Source organism: Heptranchias perlo, chromosome 34 (genome assembly GCF_035084215.1).
Source record: "Heptranchias perlo isolate sHepPer1 chromosome 34, sHepPer1.hap1, whole genome shotgun sequence".
NCBI classification, from domain to species: domain Eukaryota; kingdom Metazoa; phylum Chordata; class Chondrichthyes; order Hexanchiformes; family Hexanchidae; genus Heptranchias; species Heptranchias perlo.
The window spans coordinates 15,714,217-15,733,734 of record NC_090358.1 but is presented as its reverse complement, the minus strand read 5'-3'; the positions used below and the strand labels follow the sequence as shown (position 1 = coordinate 15,733,734).

Genomic DNA, 19,518 nt, shown 5'->3' with positions numbered 1-19,518 from the left:
TACAGATGGATTAAAAACATTTTGTAGAACAGTAAATACTGTTGCAGAAACAGCTTTGTAAGAAGTTCCTGACATTATATTAAGAGCAAGGGATAATAGAATTCTCATCACGGGGTCAAAAGGTACTCATTAGGCATATAAATATACTTTGTATTAAAATTAACATCCTGATGAGATTAACTCACTTTACCAAAAAAGTTTGTCTTTAGAAAAATAGGCCTGACTTATGAAATGAAGAGTTTGTTTTAAAAAGTTGGTGGTGTAATTTTTTTTTTACAACAAGCACAAAATAGTTTCTGAAGAATATAGATACTAAGGGCATGAAATTTAATTTGGGATTGTGACTTACTGAAATTCAGCACTTGTGACTAATAATATGCCTGTTATCTACAGAGGCAAGTGACTTAGCACAAACTGGTTACTGAGTGAAGGCTAAAAACAGGACTGTGACTAAAACAGGAAGGGTGGGAACAATACAATTAAGATCCATTTCTGAATGCATTCAAGCATACATACAATTTAAATATGTTTAAAGGGACATTCAGAAATGTTTTCTTTGGGCAAAACCTTTCAATGACAAATAACATTTAGTCTCCCTCATTCATCACATCCCACGAAATGTTAACCAATACTACCACCTTTATTTCTAAACATCCAATCATAAACTGATGACTGCCTCTTACTGCCAAAGTATTCTCAAATTTGTGACAGAAGCTACAAATTGAAGTTTCCTACTTGGAGGGATCCCAAAAGACTTAAATATAAAACATCTCAACAGCCACAAATGGCAGTTATATGATTGAAGCTCAATGACGTTGTGTTCAGTTAGATTTCTGGTCAGTATGAATATACTGTGGTACAGAGTAATCATTCGGTTAAAATAAAGAGTTCAATAAACATGTATCCACTGATCGCAATAGGTTCATACATGCAACCCCTAGATGATTTACTTTATCACCCCAAAACTTGGCATATTACAGATCCTATAGAATATAAAATCTCTCTCATGGTTTAGTTGGGAACTCAACCTGTTTTGTAATAGTATCCAATAAAGAGAACACTATGTTTAATAGAAAATACGATTGCATTTAATATACATCCAATATTGTTTTGCTTCAGGCTCCTCACTAAGCTTCATTCTTTTTCTCACATTGTGACAGTAAGATTGATAGGAATCACATTTCAACTGCAGTAATAGCTTTAAAGTCTCTCACTGATGCGATGTAACCAAAAACCACTACAATGGTATAAATAACCAATATACTGCAGAAAAAAAGGCAATCAATGTTGACTCATTGCTTCTTACTGAATTGCTTAAAGAAATTAAAACCAGCAAAATGATAGAGCCATTGCCCCTTGCTGATTTATTTTTGTTCCCCCCACACACCTGTTTGTGGAGATAAATTCTTTAGGTCCACTTTCCAAAAGGCCACATTAATTGTTTGGGGGGGGTGGAGGGGCAGGAGAAAAAGAGGAAAAAAATAGCAAATTTGTTTGAGACATTTTGACCAAGCCAAATCAAAAATGCACATTCTCGTTCAAAGTCCTAAAAAAATAAAATTTCCACTTAGGGTCTTCATATTGTTCATCTTTATTAAAGTTTAGAATAGCTGAAAAAAAATTTTAAAATTACATTTCTGTTTTGCTTCCCTCACTCTGGTTTCAGGTCTCTGCATCTGTAAGGAGTAGAAGCCACTGACAGCTGGGCCCGGCAGCAGGTGATGCGGTTTTCCTGCTTTCAGAGACCATAGAGCATTTGACAAGTCTGCAGTAGCAGATGTCTCATTGCACTAACAATAGAGTGTATAAGTGTTTCATTCACACTGAAAATATAGGTCAAAGGCAGACATCTACCCAAATCCAATCTCCAGCAGATGATACAAATCTTGTATTCTAAACCTATCCCAGTTTAACATAATTCCATCCCGGTGATAGATTTCATGTAGAGACCAATTAGATGGCAATGGAATGGAAACTTTTGGAGGCTTTGCATACTGCATTAACTCCATTTCACCCACCTAATGGAATAAAAATTGTGACTTGAGCACACTGTCTGATGTGCACTTATCTTTCTGTTGCAATGCAATGCAGATTGCAGACACACCTACCCATACTGAGAATACATATTGTTGAACAGGCATTTCTATCTTCACTCCAAATGACTATTGTAACAATATAGTAATTACTGATGTTTCAGGCTATTATTTTTATTCAGTGCCTACAACTGTAGTATTGCTTCCCTCTGCTCTGTTTTGTGAAGTTTGATGCAGAATCAGCAGAAGTTGCCAGTTAAAAACTGCTGTTGTGATCTTCATGAGGAGGAAGGACCTGCAGGAACAAGCGGGAAAACTTAAAGTATGCTGATACTAAACACATGTATCACATTTAAAGTTCTTCTCCACCCACATACCAATTTTTGGATATGGTTGGGGGGGGGGGGGGGGGTGGAAAGCACACTTTTCATGCAAGTCTGTAGGAAGTTACTATAGGGAAGAAAAGCTGCATTTTTCCAATCCAATTGAGAGCCTTCAACACAATTTGTTTTTTTTAAAAAAAGCCAGATTTTGGGGACCTCTCCTTTGCAAAAAGTCAAAAACTACATGTCAGTTCAGTCACATATAGAGCAAAGAAAAAATGTTTCAGTAAATGCAGTAATACACATTTGAGCTGAGTATGGGACATTACTTTAAAGCAGCATTCAGTCTAAATCCTCTGATTAAACAGTCTAAGACGTCAAACAGGACTTTGAAACAAAAATTACTATATCAGTTGAGACATTCCAATTTTTAATAATATTCATTTTCTGAAATAACAGCAACCCTAATCTGAAAAGGATGAGAAGGAACTTCTTACTCTAGGACTGGATGATGCTTCTTTAGGACTCAGTTAAGATTAACTTCAATAAAATAAGACATTTATTTGGTCGATCAAGTCTATTCTTTATTAATGCATTTCAAGTACTTCAAAAAAACTTACATATCTTTGCACAATACTTCTTGCAACTTTTAGTAAAAATTTTCCCAGTGAACAAAATGATACTGTATAAAACACAGTGGGAATTAAAATGTGACAGTAGTATTGATTTTGTCTTCTTTTGGAGGATTCTTCATTCCTATCAGAACTAATCTTGAAATGTATGGTTCAGTGCACATCTCTTGAATGAGGTTTTAAAACTTGAAATAAAAAACTAGGCAGTTGAGTCCTGCCTATGTCCTACCACAGGATAATACAAGCAAAATATCACCATATGAAATGTCTAATACTCCAGATTTTTCTTAAATACGCCTTTGAAAAGCTCCATCATTGTTTGGAACACAGACCCACTTTCAGCCCGCACAATGTAAAACAAAAGAAGATGATTCAAAAGTAAAAAGAAACCTTTATTTCCAATTGTTAAGATCATTCAGGATTCCGCAGAATCACACATTAATTGTAGGGTTTCCAATACAAAATCTTTTTCTAAATCATGTACAAAAAGTTGTATTTTGAAAAATGTTCTTGACTACTGTACAAGTTTTTACTATTTAAAAGAGGAAAATAGATCATGCTTTTTTAGTGTTTTGGCCTGTCTGCCTGACATCCAATTTTTTTCTGAATATGTCCAAGTAAACACTATTTTTTGTTGAATTTATAATTTGCAATTCAGCAGTTTCAATTCTTAGTAAATAGAAATATCTAAACTCCCCCTAAAGAGCTATTGCTCTTTGTAAAAGCGGAGCACCTGCTGTTCAGTGGTTGCCCTTGTAATTATCAGAATTCACAGAAGTATGCATTTAAAAAAAATATAATCCCAAATCTCAAACCTAAATTCCAAAATATAAAAACGATTTGTCACAATTCTTTCCACACGCCATAAAGCAAAAGCTGAAAATGTTATCCAGGCAAATCCGCACCAATTTTCAGCAAAATTCAGAACACACTAGCTGACTATATTCCCTAAAATGAAATCAAATATTGCCAATTTTACACTAAATCTTAAACAATCATAATTTATTAAACTTGTATGCATTACGACTATCACATCCCCAATCCAGAGCATTCAGTCTAGAGCTGTACACCTCAGCAGCTATTCATCACTCATATCAGTTAAAGAAATGGTGGCAATAAAGATTATAAATTTAAAGCCAAATTTCATGATTTTACCATCTCACAGCTGCTATAAATATTGAGAGGTCTTTTAGATTATTTGCGTCTTGCATTATCCTGAGTGTGGCAATTAAACAGCAATTTTTTTTAAACAGCAGAAATTTATGCATTACAGCTAAATCCATATCAAGTTACTTGCATACAACTTCAGAAAGATGTATGGGTACGAGTTAGAAATACAGGCTGATGTTTGGAAAAAAGATCTGTTAATTTGTCAAATAAGTTTCTAAATTGCTGAGTTATCATACATAAAAGCTTGAAATTGGCAGCAGTAATAGTATTACCTACAGTCACATATCTGTGCAATGAGAAAGATCACAAATGGCCAAGAGCAGAATAATCTCATGTGACTTTGTGATGCCTCATCAAAAACTTTCTTTCCAAACATGATTTAATAAAATCCAAACATGATCTGATCATTAAGACTGGATTAGAAGGGACACTGAGGATTTTGTTTTCTCCATTTTGAATTGGAGATTGCATCCATCACAAGTAATCCAATTCCCTCTAATATTAGAACCTAAAAGCTTTCTATCAGATTTGAGACAAAGACAGGAACAGGTTTTCTTTGGAGCGAAATTTCCTGCTGTAGGCACTAGGAAGATCCAAGGCAAATGCTGCAGTTTAGCGTCTCATATGTCCCATCTGATAGTTCTCTCTGGGTCTCTGGCGTGACGGTTGCGTTGCCTGTTGCTGCTGCTGCTGTCGTCTTCTTTTTAATGTGCCTGCAGAAAAAAAAAAGAGCATTTCAGCGACATTCTACAACTTTTATGGCATTGACTGCGTGGAATTTATTCTAAAGCTTAGCACTACTGAACATATACTGTGTGCGGAATATCTTGCTCAACAAATGCCACAAAGCTGGGAGGGGAGGGGAAGATAAGATGTGTTTGGTGGTGAGCAGTTTTAAGTGCAGAGTCAAATACACTTGTGATTAACATACAACATGTCAACATAAAAATTATGTTTGGAAATATCATACAAGCATCCTTTTACAATTTTAACTCAAAGGATAGCTGTATAGAACAGGAACTATTTACATGGTAAACTCTAGACTGAATGAAGTACACTATATGGTAGCAAATTGGATTTTCATTTAAAGGAGTTGGAGTTCACATTTCAATTTTGACCGATATTTGAGCTCATTTGCCCTCAGTAAGAGACTTCAGCTTGCTCTCAGCTAGGCCACTAGATTGAGCACTTTAGCGCAGCGGTCTGCTCCATCTCTAAGGGGAGGGAAAGACTGGTAGGACCAGTCACACCCTCATATAGAAGCACAGCTCCTGTAGGCCATTCACATACCACTACTGAAAGCAGTCACGGAGAAGCTGGCGGGGATCTAATTGGGGAGCAGGAGGAAGATCATTGGATTAAAAAAACATTAACAGCATTGTCAATCTTTCAACACTTGCTCTAATGAGTGCACATCATGGTGTTGCACAAAATGCCATAACAAGCATTTTAAAAATTAATATAAGTTCAAGCTTATACTCTGAAGATGTACAATTAACTATAGGTTGAAGGGTGGACAGTAGTTCAAATACTGAAGGACTGGATTATAAGTTAGTAATCTCTAGTCAGAATCAGTCTCATCTGACATTTGAATTTTAGCTTCTCCTAGAGCACATGCTTGCCTGGTCACAGAGTAGAAAAGATGGGAACGTGCCAGAGTCATTGTTGTGGGATAGGGTTAGGAAAAAAAGAGAGAATCTGGGGAAAATAAGGGAGTGATGGATGGTAAACAGGAATCCTCCTGTTTACAGTTAACAGTTCCTTTGAGTACTGTTAGTGGCAATTGTAGGTTGTTTTCAATTCTCAACTGTACCAAACAAACCTAAAATTTAAAATCACATTCAACTAAAGTAGCCTGTTTTGTTCCCACAAGAATGTGCTGTATTACACTGAAATATGCTAGGCTTTCTTACATCTTTTAATAGATAGATTACTTACCTGGGAGTGGTTTGGGAGGTGGCAGTTTGGGGTTACTGCTCGGAGTATGCACACTGCAGATTTTAATAAATCCAGCCATCAACATAATGAGAGCAATTCCCATGAGCAGTACTGCCCACCAATGAGCCTACAAAAAGCAAAGCAGAGTTACTCCCAGTACTGGAATTGCAGCTAAGCATACCCAAATGCATTTATTGATTCAAAACAAGGGATCAGATCACATCATTACACTACTAGAAACAACAGAAGAACAAACAAAATTGTAGTCTACCAGAAATAAACCTATAAAAACATGTACAAGCATCATCAAATCAAAAAACACCATCAAGGATTTAAAATGGCCCATTGATTCGCTCATTTGTTTCGACACCCACCCCACCACCCCCCAAGTTCCTGAACAACTCCAACAGTTTGACAATACAGAAAGTGGCTGTTGCACCAGAAGTGAGGCTGGTGGACACTTCTGCCCGGCCTACTGATGCCCTACTGACCCTGGCCTGATTTCAGGCCCTTACTGGAAGTTGCACCAGTCTGAGGGCAGAAATGGGCAGTGACAAAGAGGTGCTCAGTGTGCTACCCAGAAATAAAAAAAAAGTTTACTTAAACTCTTTCCTACTAATGGGGTCTATACATGACCATGCTCAGAGAGTGCTGACAAAGGCCCCTCTTTCAGTTCTGCCCTGGTTCCCCCTCTATCAAGCTCCGAACAGGTGACCTCTGTGTCCAGTGCTCCTGTACTGTAAATGGTCAGAAACATGGCGGCCACGTTTCACTCATTTGTGTGGCTTAAATTTGCAGGGGTGTGTGGAAAGCCTAGCCCAGTATCTCTAAACTAACATTTTTCCCAGAGGCAAAACTTTAACATAAGCTAACTGAAAATAACTCTCAGGATGTAGCTGAAAGAAAAATCTAATGACGCTTAGCTACATGCAATTTTAAAAAAAGTTAAGGACTGTGAGTGTGAAGTCAGGTGTAACTGATGTACGCACAATTCAGTCATTTGCCTTAATTTGAGAGAGAAAATGCAAAATTACACCTATGTATGTGTTAAACAAGCAAATAGCATAACTGTGATCTTGTCGAACCAGAATGAACATATAAGGGCAAGATACATACTTGTATGTGGTGCACGTACATTTATTCTTCAATAATTATAAATAACTATTGAATTTGTGCTGACTTTCTTAAAACACTGAACACAGCTAAAAGTTTAAAACATCTTATGCAAGGACCTAATTGGTTAGAGGTAATGTTTTATTGTTAAGGAGTATAGGTTGAGTGGTCGTGATGTAGCATGTTTGTATGTAATGCTAGAGTTGTGACGTAAGGAAGGGGAAACCAAGGGCAGCACAGATAAGTCAGGGAGCAAGTGTTCAGCCAAACAAGGGAGGATTTTAAAATGCATATGCAGATGGTTGAAAACATAAAATCTTTAATATCTTATGACTGATGGGATTGCAATGATACTGGGTTCTTCTACTACTTTTGTCGTACATGGTGAACCTTGTACAACAAGGAGTGTGGAAGAATTAGCACACATCAGAAATAGTCCGATTCAACAACAGTCAATTTTAATAATCTTACAAAAACATTATCATTTTGCAGTTACTTTTGTCCTCTTCTGATTCTGTCACATTATAAACCATACCCCAAGAGGTCAGCCAGACAACTTTCTCACAGGCCTCTACCAATGCCAGCCAATGAGGTAGGCAAGAACCACTGCAATGACACTATCTAAATATTTCCTCCCACCACTTAGCTTCTTCACAAGAAAAATATTGATGAGGAAGGCCATTCTTAGGTCCTCATTCTAGAAAAATCCACTTTTTCTCCCAGCCTTGATGATAGCATTAAATTATCCTTTCGATAATTCCAGAGTTTTAGCCCTACCCTATACAAAAATTATTCCGGGTGTTACTCTTTGCTTGAAGAGCTTCCTGACATAGGTTCCTAAATTTGCCTTTCACTACTACGAACCTGTGTCTCCTTATCCTATCTTCAATTGTACTGTTTAATATCTTGCATATATCTCAGTAAAAGGTATAAAATCATCTCCTTTCAATGTTGAAGAACCCAAGTTTTTTCAATGTTTCTTCATAATTCAACTCTCTAACATTAGATATCTTACACCAAGGCCACAACAGAGATCAAGAACTCACCATGAGGAGAGCTGCAGATGCAAATCTGTTTCTTACCATTATGTGGCAAAGTGTAATGGTATAGCACCAAAAGGGTGCATCTTTGCACATTTTCTGGTTTAGGCAGTGGAGACATACTTCATCAAAGCTAACCAAACCATTATACACATCAAAATTCCTTTAACAGGAACATGTGGAAAAGATCAAGCTGTTAACAGCTAGTGTACCTTATATAAATTAAGAAAGATGAAATACAAAGTATCTTCCTGCTAATACAAATTATCAATTTTATCAAAGAATTGCTGTACATAAACGGTTTGATTTTTCCCTTACTGCTAAATACATACAATTGAGCCACGACTCAAGGTATAGTCACAGCATGCTTCTCAAACTACACTACCTTTATCAAATTTACTTACCACAATCCATTCAGCAATATTTTCATAAAGCTCTGGATTAAAGATTGCTTTCTTTAGCCTGGCCAATGGACCATCTGCATCAACAAGTCTACATCTAGTAAAGACATCACAGTAGCCTTTGAAATCATTGCAGGGTGAGCCAGGCTGTAGTGTGATGGTGGTATGATTGAAGTGATTGTGCCACTTCTCTGACCCAGTACTTGCACATGTTGATGGGTTATCTGTAAAAAGTACATTGAAAAGATGAAGTTTTGCAAGATATCAGAAAGCATACAACCAGCTATTCTGTTCCAAACTGCACATTAAATACTTAGGCTAATGTTAACTACATGATTTTACTATTTCTGCAGCACTGACACTACAGATCCATAAAACAAAGCTTTGCTGTGGCTCACAAAAATATTAGGCTCACTTCAGTAATGGAGGTTATCTTCACTTTTGGTGTTGGGCTGCAAGTACAGTTAATGCCATCAACGCGATGCAGTGCAGAGGGCAACGGAAGTCTTTACATAAAAATGCCTGCCAATTCAGTGCTGCGAGGCTTACACTTGCAAAGTTGTGCCCTATTATGCATATATTACTTTGTATTATACAATGATGCTCAAATAAAGCATTAACTTTCCCTCCCCCTCACTAAAGACACTGACTGTCACTGGGACTGAGCTCCACAGGCATTGGTACCTCATCCAAATGTATATTCTTCATGTGTGAGCCTAGACAGTGAGTGCTGGCAGGCAATTTGACTACGGAGGACATCACAGATGAGCCTGACCTCATTTGACATACCCACATCATACCTTCAGCTACTGGCCTTTGGTGGTGGGGGGGGATCCAATTTTTTTTTTAAATTCCTTTTTATTACCTATTTTAAACATGTCATAGAACCATTAGATGAACTATATAACGTGACTGCTAGAATCAAGTTTGGTCCGTCACCACCTGAAAATTGGAGTTCTTACTCATCTTCAAATATCACATAGCACTTACGTTTCTCCATACAGCAGACATGGCACAGTTCGGTTTCATCTTCAGTGCTTGAACAGGTACACTCCATAAGCTTGTACTTCTCACAGATCGATCCAGAGCATTGCTTGAAAAAAAAATTAAATCTTCACTGAGTTGAAATATTTAATTACAAAAGCAAATCTTTGATAAGCAAATGGATCAGACGACAGGGGAATAATTCTTACACCGTATACTGTGGGGAAAGAAATAGAGTTAATGTTTCAGATCGAAAACCTTTCGTCAGAACTGGAAGATGTTAAAGAGTTAAAGTTTTTAAGTAAGTACAGAGCCAGGGAAAGTGGCGGGGTGGGGGGGGGGGCGCGTGGGGAGAAGAGATCGAGAGGAGGGAAGGAAAGAACAAAAGGGAAAGTCTATTATAGGATAGAGGGCAAGAGTGATCAAATGACAAAAGGGATGATTGTGCAAGGTAAGGAGGGTGGTAATGGGACAAGAGACAAAAGATCGGTCTAGATTAGCTGTAAATGGCAACAGCAGAACCATTACCAGCACTTGCTGTCTGAAAAAAATGGGAGCAGTGATAATGATCTGAAGTTACTGAAATAACATCAGATCATAACCACAGCTCCCATTTTTTTGGGCAGCAAATGCTGGTAATGGTTCAGCTCTATTTCTTTCTCCATAGATGCTACATCACTTGCTGAGCTTTTCCAGCATTTTCTGTTTTTATTTCAGCTTTCCAACATCCACGGTTTTTGCTTTTCATCGGTTTTATTTAGATTGAGTACTAAAAATTTATGGATCACTTTTATTTCAAGAAAAATGTATCTTGAATATTGAAAAGTTACTAGAATATTAGAAGAATTAAGTGATGCTGAGCAGTTTATCCCAACATTTCATGGAACAGGTATTTAAAACTTAGTTCACAGCACATAGTCTGAAATCAGTATGATCCAACAGAAAGAAATTATGGGCTATTATCCAGATATTGGCGTCAAATGCCCGAGAAAGTTCTAATGTACAGTTATTTTCATATCTATATACTATTTAAAAAGTTTAGAATGTATAAACAAATTACTTAGTCGCTTTACCATTCATGCAAGAGGAATCTTACCTAATCATATGCATAAATAAATCCTACCCTGTCAATTATATACGGTGACTAAACTAAACATTGTTCAAAAAAGTTGTAGCTCCAACTGCTCTCAGACATGTTCAGATTAAGATTTATATACAGATGCAAACACACAATATGGACCACTTACCCCCTTGATGCACACTTGAGTTCCCCTATTACAGAGAGTAAAGTTGTCTTTGGGATCAGATGTTGGGCATGCAGCAGTTCCACCACTACATGTCCCTTCCTTTGCACAGTCTGACTCATTACGACATTTTTCACTGGCGGATTTGAAAGTGCACCCTCTGGTACAGCATGGTCCTTGACTTGGGCTAGAACAAATGGCCAGCAGAAAAATTAATATTTTTAATTCTAATTTTTTTTTCTTAAAAAATCTTAAGTATCACATCTAATGTTTATAAACCCAAAAGAATAATTAACATCACTACATTTGCTTCCTGGCTTTTTTTGCCACTGCAAAACATATTTAGAGATAACCATTCCTCCCAAGATATCCAAATGAAGGTCGACACAAAATTCATTAAAACTTCAAAAGAAAAATGCCCTTTTAGTGTTCAATCAAAATGAATTCCACCAAACAATAGTTGAAGTTAGTAAAAGAACAGAAAGAGCACCACTGGCTATTTTGTATCAAGCCGAGTTTCTTCTGAAGGAATTAAAATGATTCTTACAATAGAATTGCTATACAACTCCATTTTACTGTAGGCCAGAACAGAAAAGCTTGAGACTTGGACTTCAACAAATCATCAGGTGCAGCCGTTCAGGCCAGTATTTCAATCATGCCATTGGACTAATGTCAAGATATGGTTCAAAGGGGAAAGCAGCATGCACCTGGGTAAAATGCTACAGGAGGGTCATGACAGGATTGCATAATTAATCAGTTATCGTTTGTTAGTGCTCCTTTTGTCATCTATAGGGAAGCAAAGACCGTTCCCAAACACTGAGATTTTGTCCTGCCAAACTCAGTATGCTTTCCCTTGCATAATTTTAAACAAAGCAAGATTGAATTAAATGAATTTTTCAATTCCTCAAAAGACATCACCAACACTGTACGTGAAGATAAATACTGGCCGCCTGTACTGAGTAGCTTGCCATCACTCAATTACTTATGTCTGCATGTTTCCAATTTTTCATCAAAAACTTCTAACTATGTAAATTTAGGATCTACTACAATTAAATCTTATATGTTGGATTACTTGTAAAGGTTCAGACTGGTGTTTATTTCAAATTTTGCTGTGGGAGGAGAAATTGTGAGGAGGGTATTGTGTCTGCTCTGCTCCCTACAACAGTCAGAGCTATTTGTTGCTGGTGGAAGATGAACCATGGAAAGCAGAGCCAGACTGAGAAATAACCAGCAGCAAGAAAGCACTGATATCAAGTTCACACATGTGCTATGACACTACAACACAAAGTTATGCTAAATACAGGAGTTAAATTACTCCTTGTATCAGATAAATTCACTGCTGAAACACGTAAATGTAATATTCTACCAAGACATACACACTGGATTAACTTTCCATGTTTGAGTCCAATTAATAAACCAATTCATATGAAACGTTCACCATCCAGGGTCACAGGTGAACAGAGATTTTACAATTTTATTAAACCACAGGAAACAGGGACGGGGAGAAACATGCATTTAACTTGACATCCAAGACTTCAAATACTGAAACCCAGGATATAAAGCTTCAAAGCCAGAATGGCTGTAGCAACTTAAAAACCCAGTAGAATTCAACTTATTTCAGTTGCTTGGGTCAGATCAAAAATGAAACCAGTTTTCCCCAATATTAGGCTGTATTATATACAGTGCATCTGTCAGCTTAAGGCAGACCTCAGCAGTAGATTTCTTGCTGTACCCTATTTGGACACTTGACAGTTTAAACTGAAGTTTGAATCACAATTGAATTCCCTTCTCTTTCCCTCCTTGCCCGCAAATGTACAGATTAATAAAGTCTGTATACAAAAGACAGTTCTGTAATTGCAGCAGCCTCACTGAATCAGCCCCACTCTGATCTGTACACTGAGGCCTGATTATTGCATTGGCTTTCAGTGCAGACAAGACAGGGAAAATCAAAATAAAATTATTCAACACAATGTCACTAGAAGCTTAAATGTTATGCTTACCTGCACTGTTTGTTTGGTTTAAGCTTACATTTCTTGTCATCCGCCTCATTTGCATTGTAGCAGCACTCATCTCTGCACTGATCATTGTAACCACAGTCACATTCCTCCCCATCTTCGACTAAACCATTGCCACAAATGGGTTTGCCAGATTCTTTTTAAAAAAAATACATTTTCTAAGTTAGCATTAAAATTCTGCATGAGTGCAGTATTTAAACTATTTAGATGTTATTTCTGAAGCTATAACACTGGACCAGAACTGAATAGAGACACAATCGGTGCTATATTACCCAGTGTTGTAAATGGAAATAGGAAGATTTCATTAGCTGAGAACAGTCAAAAGTACCAAACTCAAAAAGAACATTTAAAAACACCACAAATTATTAGTTAGCTTCCTACAAATAGAAGCTGGGCATTGGCTAATATTTTAATTTCTGGTAAAGAATTATACTATTAAAAAGGCTTAAACAAGTACAGTTTACCAATTCAGTTCAGCTGCTGCTTCATACTTACCAACAAAACAGAGGTTTCTTTTCTTGTCAAGGACCTGGCTGATGTTTTTAATGCTACAGATAGAGAATTTATTGTTGTTCTGCTTATCACCAGATGTAGCCCGTGCATACATAATATAATTGCCCTTTTCTTTCAGCTCCCCAGACTTGGATTCTCCTGGGGTACATTCAGTACCAGAGTCATGCTGGGAAGATAAATAGAAACAATAGTATGCTGAATATCATTCACAGTTTGTAATATAATCATAAGCATTAGTGAACTCGGTACTTTGTGACACAAAGACTATGATAAATGTAACAGATGGGCAAGGTCCAGCAAAAAGCCATTGAACATTTCTGATGCAGCACCACAAGATAAACTACAGGGAGTTAAAAAAGCTGATCCAATTTTTTTTTATATAAAAAGTCAAATAAATATCCATGTAAGCCATTTTTCCAACTTTAAACTCCTAATCCATTTCATGTTTCTACAGTATAACTTTTGTCATATTCAGTTTTTTTGTACCTAGCTTCATGCCATTCCTTATTAATTGGCAAAGGTGCTGCTTGGAACCAGCTCCTAGGCCAACACTGCTCTGTAACTGGCTGCATTTTGTCAAACAATGTCTTTCAAGAAGTTCACTCCTCTTAACTAGGGGCTAAAATAGAGGTAAGAACCCTCACATACTACTCTGGGGGTACTCCGAATGGAGAAGATTCCAGGATCATACCCAACACCTGCTTTTATATGTGCTTATTGTTCCGATGGGCACACTTTGTTCCTAAACTCCATCAATAATGGGTAGCCCCATATTGTATATACTGTTCGCTCCCGTTGTATCATGCTTTCAACATCTGCCCTCTACAATTATATGCATTCCCTGCAGGTAACAGGCCATTGTTACCTGCAGGGTAAACTTTGAGAGTTTGAGTACACAAACCATATGCTGTGCAATAAATAATTTGCATATGGTTTGTGTACTCAAACTCTCAAAGTCCTCCTCGATCTCCTCCCAAGATTTTTCCTCCAGCCAGCTGCATCTTTACGACAGAATCTTTCTTTTGGCAAGTTACCAATACTTCTTTCCGCAGACTTCATATCTTCAGCTTTCATGCCTCATTACTCGTGTGGCATGAGACCTCCAGGCCCCCAAAGCACCCTTTCAGGCTCCCCTTTCCTTAGCAGTAGCACAAACACTCATATTTTCTCCCCATTCTACTAATTACTGTTTCTACCTTAAGACTCAAACTGCATTTCATACGTTTATCTTTGCAGTGTTTCACTAATAGAGTCAGGTGTTTTTTTTTGAGAGCTCACTAGATGCAAAGCTAGATATTTTAGACCAATTTAAGCAAAAAAACCCAAGTTGCTATTAATTTGCATACTTTCTTTATATATACACAAGTCTTGCACCTAGAACATTCATCTCAGTTCAAAGTATCACATATGCAAAGCATTGGTTGCACATGCACCCAATTGCATGTTCATAACACAAGTCACAACGGAACAAGTAACATCTTAAAAGTGTTTTTTAAAACAAACTTCCAGAGCAACAATTCACCTAATTGTGATCAATATAACTGACCTCAGGGTGTGCTAGTCCACAGCACTTAACTGCATGGAGTAGTTAAGCAAATGGATCATATTTCTACAAAAAGCAAAATATTGCAGATGCTGGGTTAGGGTTTTGACAAAAGGTCATCGACCAGAGACATTATCCGTACCTTTCTCTCTCCACAGATGCTGCCTGACCTGCTGAGTGTTTCCAGCATTGTGTGTTTTTGGACCAGATTTCTAGTTTGTTCCTGTTAGACTTCATGTCCATAAAGAAATAGCCCAGGTTAAAACAGCTGCATTTTAGAAACATGCAGCTTTCTTCAATAACAATGGGTTATCAAGATATGAACACTCCCTTACTAATGATAAAACATAGTTTGTGTTAGGATTGTATAGCATGCCTGTCATTTTAAAATAGCATAATTTTCAACTTAATGAGAAACATCTGTGGAGATCCAACAACAACTTGCATTTATATAGTGCCTTTAATGTAGTAAAATGTCCCAAGATGCTAACTCACCTATATTTCAAGAAAAATGATTTAGTACCCAAATTTTAGTTATGGCAGACTATACTGGTTTAATACTTACAGGAGAACCAAAGTTGTGGCCCACTTCATGAGCAAATGTGATGTGAGAGACTTTGGGGGGGACATGAGACCCATAGTTTTGAACTGTGATGATTCCAGTGTTCAGCGACTTCTTCTTGCCATCAGAATAAAGCTTGCTTTTCTCACAGATTCCTCCAGAGCTTCCTATGTTTGGGAAACAGAATGTGAGTCAATCAGCACCTAAAATACAGAAAAATTCTAGTAACAGTCTTAATCTACAGTTTTATCTGAACCTATGGAAAACCATCTACTTTCAGATTGGTCTTAGCATGTTAGCTTTAATCCTTTGCTGTTGGGATTGGAGTCCTGTGAAAGTATCGTGAGAGACAAGAACAGATACACCATACAATGAAGATTCCTGAACATTTTTAGGGAATGCATCCCATTACAAAAAATGAATGAATTGTGACCAGGAATCTAGTTAAATTTCTTGTTGCTGCAGCAATGCTAACAAATCCTTAATAATAAGCTCTTTCAATAACCAGTGATGTCAAAAGGATAATAAGACCATAAGAGATAGGAGCAGAAACAAAATATCTGTTCAATTCCTCTGCCATTTCCTTGTTTTCCATCATTATTTCCCCAGTCTCATCCTTTAAGGGACCAATGTTTACTTTAGCTACCCTCTTCCTTTTTATATACTTGTAGAAGCTTTTACTGTCAGTTTTTATATTTCTTGCTAGTTTATTCTCAATTTATTTTTTTCCCTCTATTATTCTTTTAGTCATCCTTTGCTGGTTTTTAAAGTTTTCCCAATCTTCAGGCTTACCAGTAATCTTTGCCATGTTGTATGATTTTTCTTTTAACCTGATACCATCCTTTACTTCCTTAGTTAGCCATGGTTGGTTCACCCTTTTTGTGGAGTCTTTCCTCCTAACAGGGATCTATTTTTGTTGTGAGTCATAAAATATATATTTTTAAATGTTTGCCACTACTTATCCACCATCATACCATCTAATCTGTTTACCCAGTCCACTTTAGCCAATTCCACCCTCATTTCTTTATAATTGCCCTTATTTAAATTTAATAAGTAGTTTCAGACCCAAGATCCTCACTCTCAAACTGGATGTGAAATTCTATCATGTTATGATCACTGCTTCCCAAGGGATCCTTTACTTTGAGATCATTCATTAATCCTGTTTCGTTACCCATTACCAGATCCAAAATGGCTGGTTCCCCGACATATTGGTCTAAGAAACAGTCCTCAATACACTCCACCTCAGGGCTATTTTTGCCAATTTGATTTGTCCAATCTATGTGAAAGTTAAAATTGCCCATGATTATTGCATTACCTTTTTTACAAGCCCCCCTTATTTCCTGATTAATATTTTGCCCTACAGTGTAGCTACTGTTAGGAAGCCTATATACTACTCCCACCAGTGATTTCTTTCCCTTGCTATTTCTTACCTCCACCCAAATTGATTCAACATCTTGATCTTCTGAGCCAAGATCATTTCTCACGATTATACCAATTTCATCCTTTATTAACCGAGCTACCCCACCACCTTTACCTTTTTTCCTATCCTTCCGAAATGTTAAATAACCCTGAATATTTAGCTCCCAACCACGTCTCTGAAATGGCCATGAGATCATACCCATTTGTTTCTATTTGTGCCGCCAGTTCATCGATCATCTTACAAATACTCGTGCCTTCAGATAAAGAACCTTTAATTTTGTCTTTTTACCACTCTTTCCTACCCTGGCCCCATTTGCTAGTGCACTCTTATGTTTGTACGCTCTGTCACTTCCTAACACACTCTGTTTATCATTAACCCCACCACTTCCCTGTACTACTTCCTTGTCTTTTCTCTATCGATCTAAACTTCACCCCACCTGACCCCTCCCCCCCTATATTATTTTAAAGCCTTCTCTACCACCCTAATTATTTGGTTTGCCAGAACACTGGCCCCAGCATGGTTCAGGTGAAGCCCATCCCAACGGAACAGCCCCCTCTTTCCCCAGTACTGGTGCCAGTGCCCCATGAATCGAAACCAACTTCTCCCACACCAATCTTGGAGCCACGCATTCATCTCTCTGATCTGATTTACCCTGTGCCAATTTGCTCGTGGCTCAGGTAATAATCTGGAGATCACCACCTTTGTGGTTCTGCTTTTTAATTTAGCCCCTAGCTGCTCAAACTCCCTCAGCAGACCCTCTTTCTTAGTCCTACCTATGTTGTTGGTACCTACATAGACCACGACAACTGGATCCTCCCCCTCCCACTCCAAATTTCTCTCCAGCCCTGAGATGTCCTTAACCCTGGCACCGGGTAGGCAACACAGCCTTCTGGACTCTTGCTCTTGGCTGCAGAGAATAGTATCTATCCCTCTAACTACATTGTCGCCTACTACAACCACATTCCTTTTTACTCCCCCAACTTGAATGGCCCCCTGAACCATGGTGCCGTGGCCAGTTTGCTCATCCTCCCTGCAGTCCCTGCACTCGTCCACAAGGGCTGCAAGAACCTTGTATCTATTGGACAGGTGCAGAGGCTGAGGCTCCTTCAATGCTACCTCCTGGATCCCCGTACCTGCCTCACTCGCAGTCACACCCTCCTGTCCCTGACCACGTGCCAATTCTACAATATTTAGTCTAAGGGGCGTGTCTGCCTCCTGGATCAAGGTGTCCAGGTAACTTTCTCCCTCCCTGATGTCTCGCAATGTCTGCACCTCAACTAGTTTTTCTTTTAAAATGGCAATATTGCCCATCTCATTTTGAAATCAGTTTCTTCCATAATACAAATGGTACTAAACCCACATTATTACTGGCTTTATTAAACAATAAACGTATCACATGGAGGTACCCATTTGGAGTAGTGCACCGCTGGAAGCATATATTTTACTGTGGGCTGATATATATTTTTGCTGCATACCTTTTTCTGGATGTATAAGTACATTGGCCCTTTTTTTTTAATATGAGGCCATAAATATCCAGTTTCCTTTAATTTTTTTTCTTACTTCACTATAGCAAGTTCTATAAAATCTCAGCACAAGGTTTTCTACTTTCTAGAGTGGCACTGTAATTGGCTTTCCTTTCAGTTTGTTTTTTAAACAAAGTGCCTCTAAATCTCTTCTATGTTGTCTCAGTAGCTTTGATTTTCTCTGCTACATTTTCAAGGCCAGTATTTCACTTGCTTAGTCCTCCTTCTTTATTTCATTGTTATCCATTCCATTAAAGCCCAAATTTCCAATTCTTTACTAATGTGCACTGGCTACTGTCTAAACAGTTTCTTTTTTGGTGCATTAATAAAAAGTATAAAGCTGCTCGTCCCCTTTTGCTGTGTCAAGGGATTCGAGCCACTTCTGCTGCAGCACCTACAGTTTTCTGGCAGGATTTAGCAGCATTTCTACTATGGAACAAATTGAATGGTTTCATGGAATGAAAGGGACAACACGGCCAAGTTTTAAAAAAAACTAGCAGTCTTTTGAAGTTACTGGATATTAAAAGAAGTAACAAGACCTGGGTAAGTACATTATGTTTACAATTGAGGACAGGCAGTTTAGGAAAGTTGAGGCTTCAATTCAGCCCAGTTCCCCATCTCTCACTTAGGCCTACTGTGTTCCTGCATATCCATTGTCATTTGATTTCATGAAACTAAATATATGACTATTTTGCCACATACTTTTTCTGGGTGTATGTGGGCACTGGTATATTGTGGTAGTTCAGCATATTCAGAGACAGCAGTGCAAAAATAGTGGCTGTCTGTAACAAATTGTCATTTGAATTTTTATCATCCAAACAACTTAGTGCTGCTGTCAGCATTATTATACTTATTATCGAGTAGTATGATGCAGATTCATGATTCCCCACATGACCAAAGCTGTCGAGGTAAAGGAGGGAGAGAATAGCCTGGGGTTAATTTTACACCACTTCAGCGACCAAAGAGCATCTCAGACCAATTGAGGAGCATCTTGCCTACCCTGTCAGGGAAAGATGTAGCAGATGCAAGGAACCTTACATTTTAGCATTGCTGCCTGATTGCAA

At 37.8% G+C, this 19,518-nt stretch overlaps 1 protein-coding gene across 1 annotated transcript in view; it reads right to left on the bottom strand.

Annotated features, from left to right (window-relative positions):
* Nucleotides 1–3,359: 3,359 nt before the first annotated feature.
* adam10a (ADAM metallopeptidase domain 10a) overlaps nucleotides 3,360–19,518 on the bottom strand; it is a 127,634-nt gene continuing 111,475 nt past the window's right edge. The window contains exons 9-16 of the mRNA XM_067971500.1: nucleotides 15,515–15,678; nucleotides 13,389–13,572; nucleotides 12,879–13,029; nucleotides 10,882–11,065; nucleotides 9,641–9,743; nucleotides 8,654–8,874; nucleotides 6,097–6,223; nucleotides 3,360–4,871 (exon numbers count right to left, since the gene is read on the bottom strand). Of these exons, the coding sequence (XP_067827601.1) occupies nucleotides 4,771–4,871; nucleotides 6,097–6,223; nucleotides 8,654–8,874; nucleotides 9,641–9,743; nucleotides 10,882–11,065; nucleotides 12,879–13,029; nucleotides 13,389–13,572; nucleotides 15,515–15,678 (1,235 nt within the window). The 3' untranslated portion in view covers nucleotides 3,360–4,770. The remainder of the gene's footprint in view (nucleotides 4,872–6,096; nucleotides 6,224–8,653; nucleotides 8,875–9,640; nucleotides 9,744–10,881; nucleotides 11,066–12,878; nucleotides 13,030–13,388; nucleotides 13,573–15,514; nucleotides 15,679–19,518) is intronic.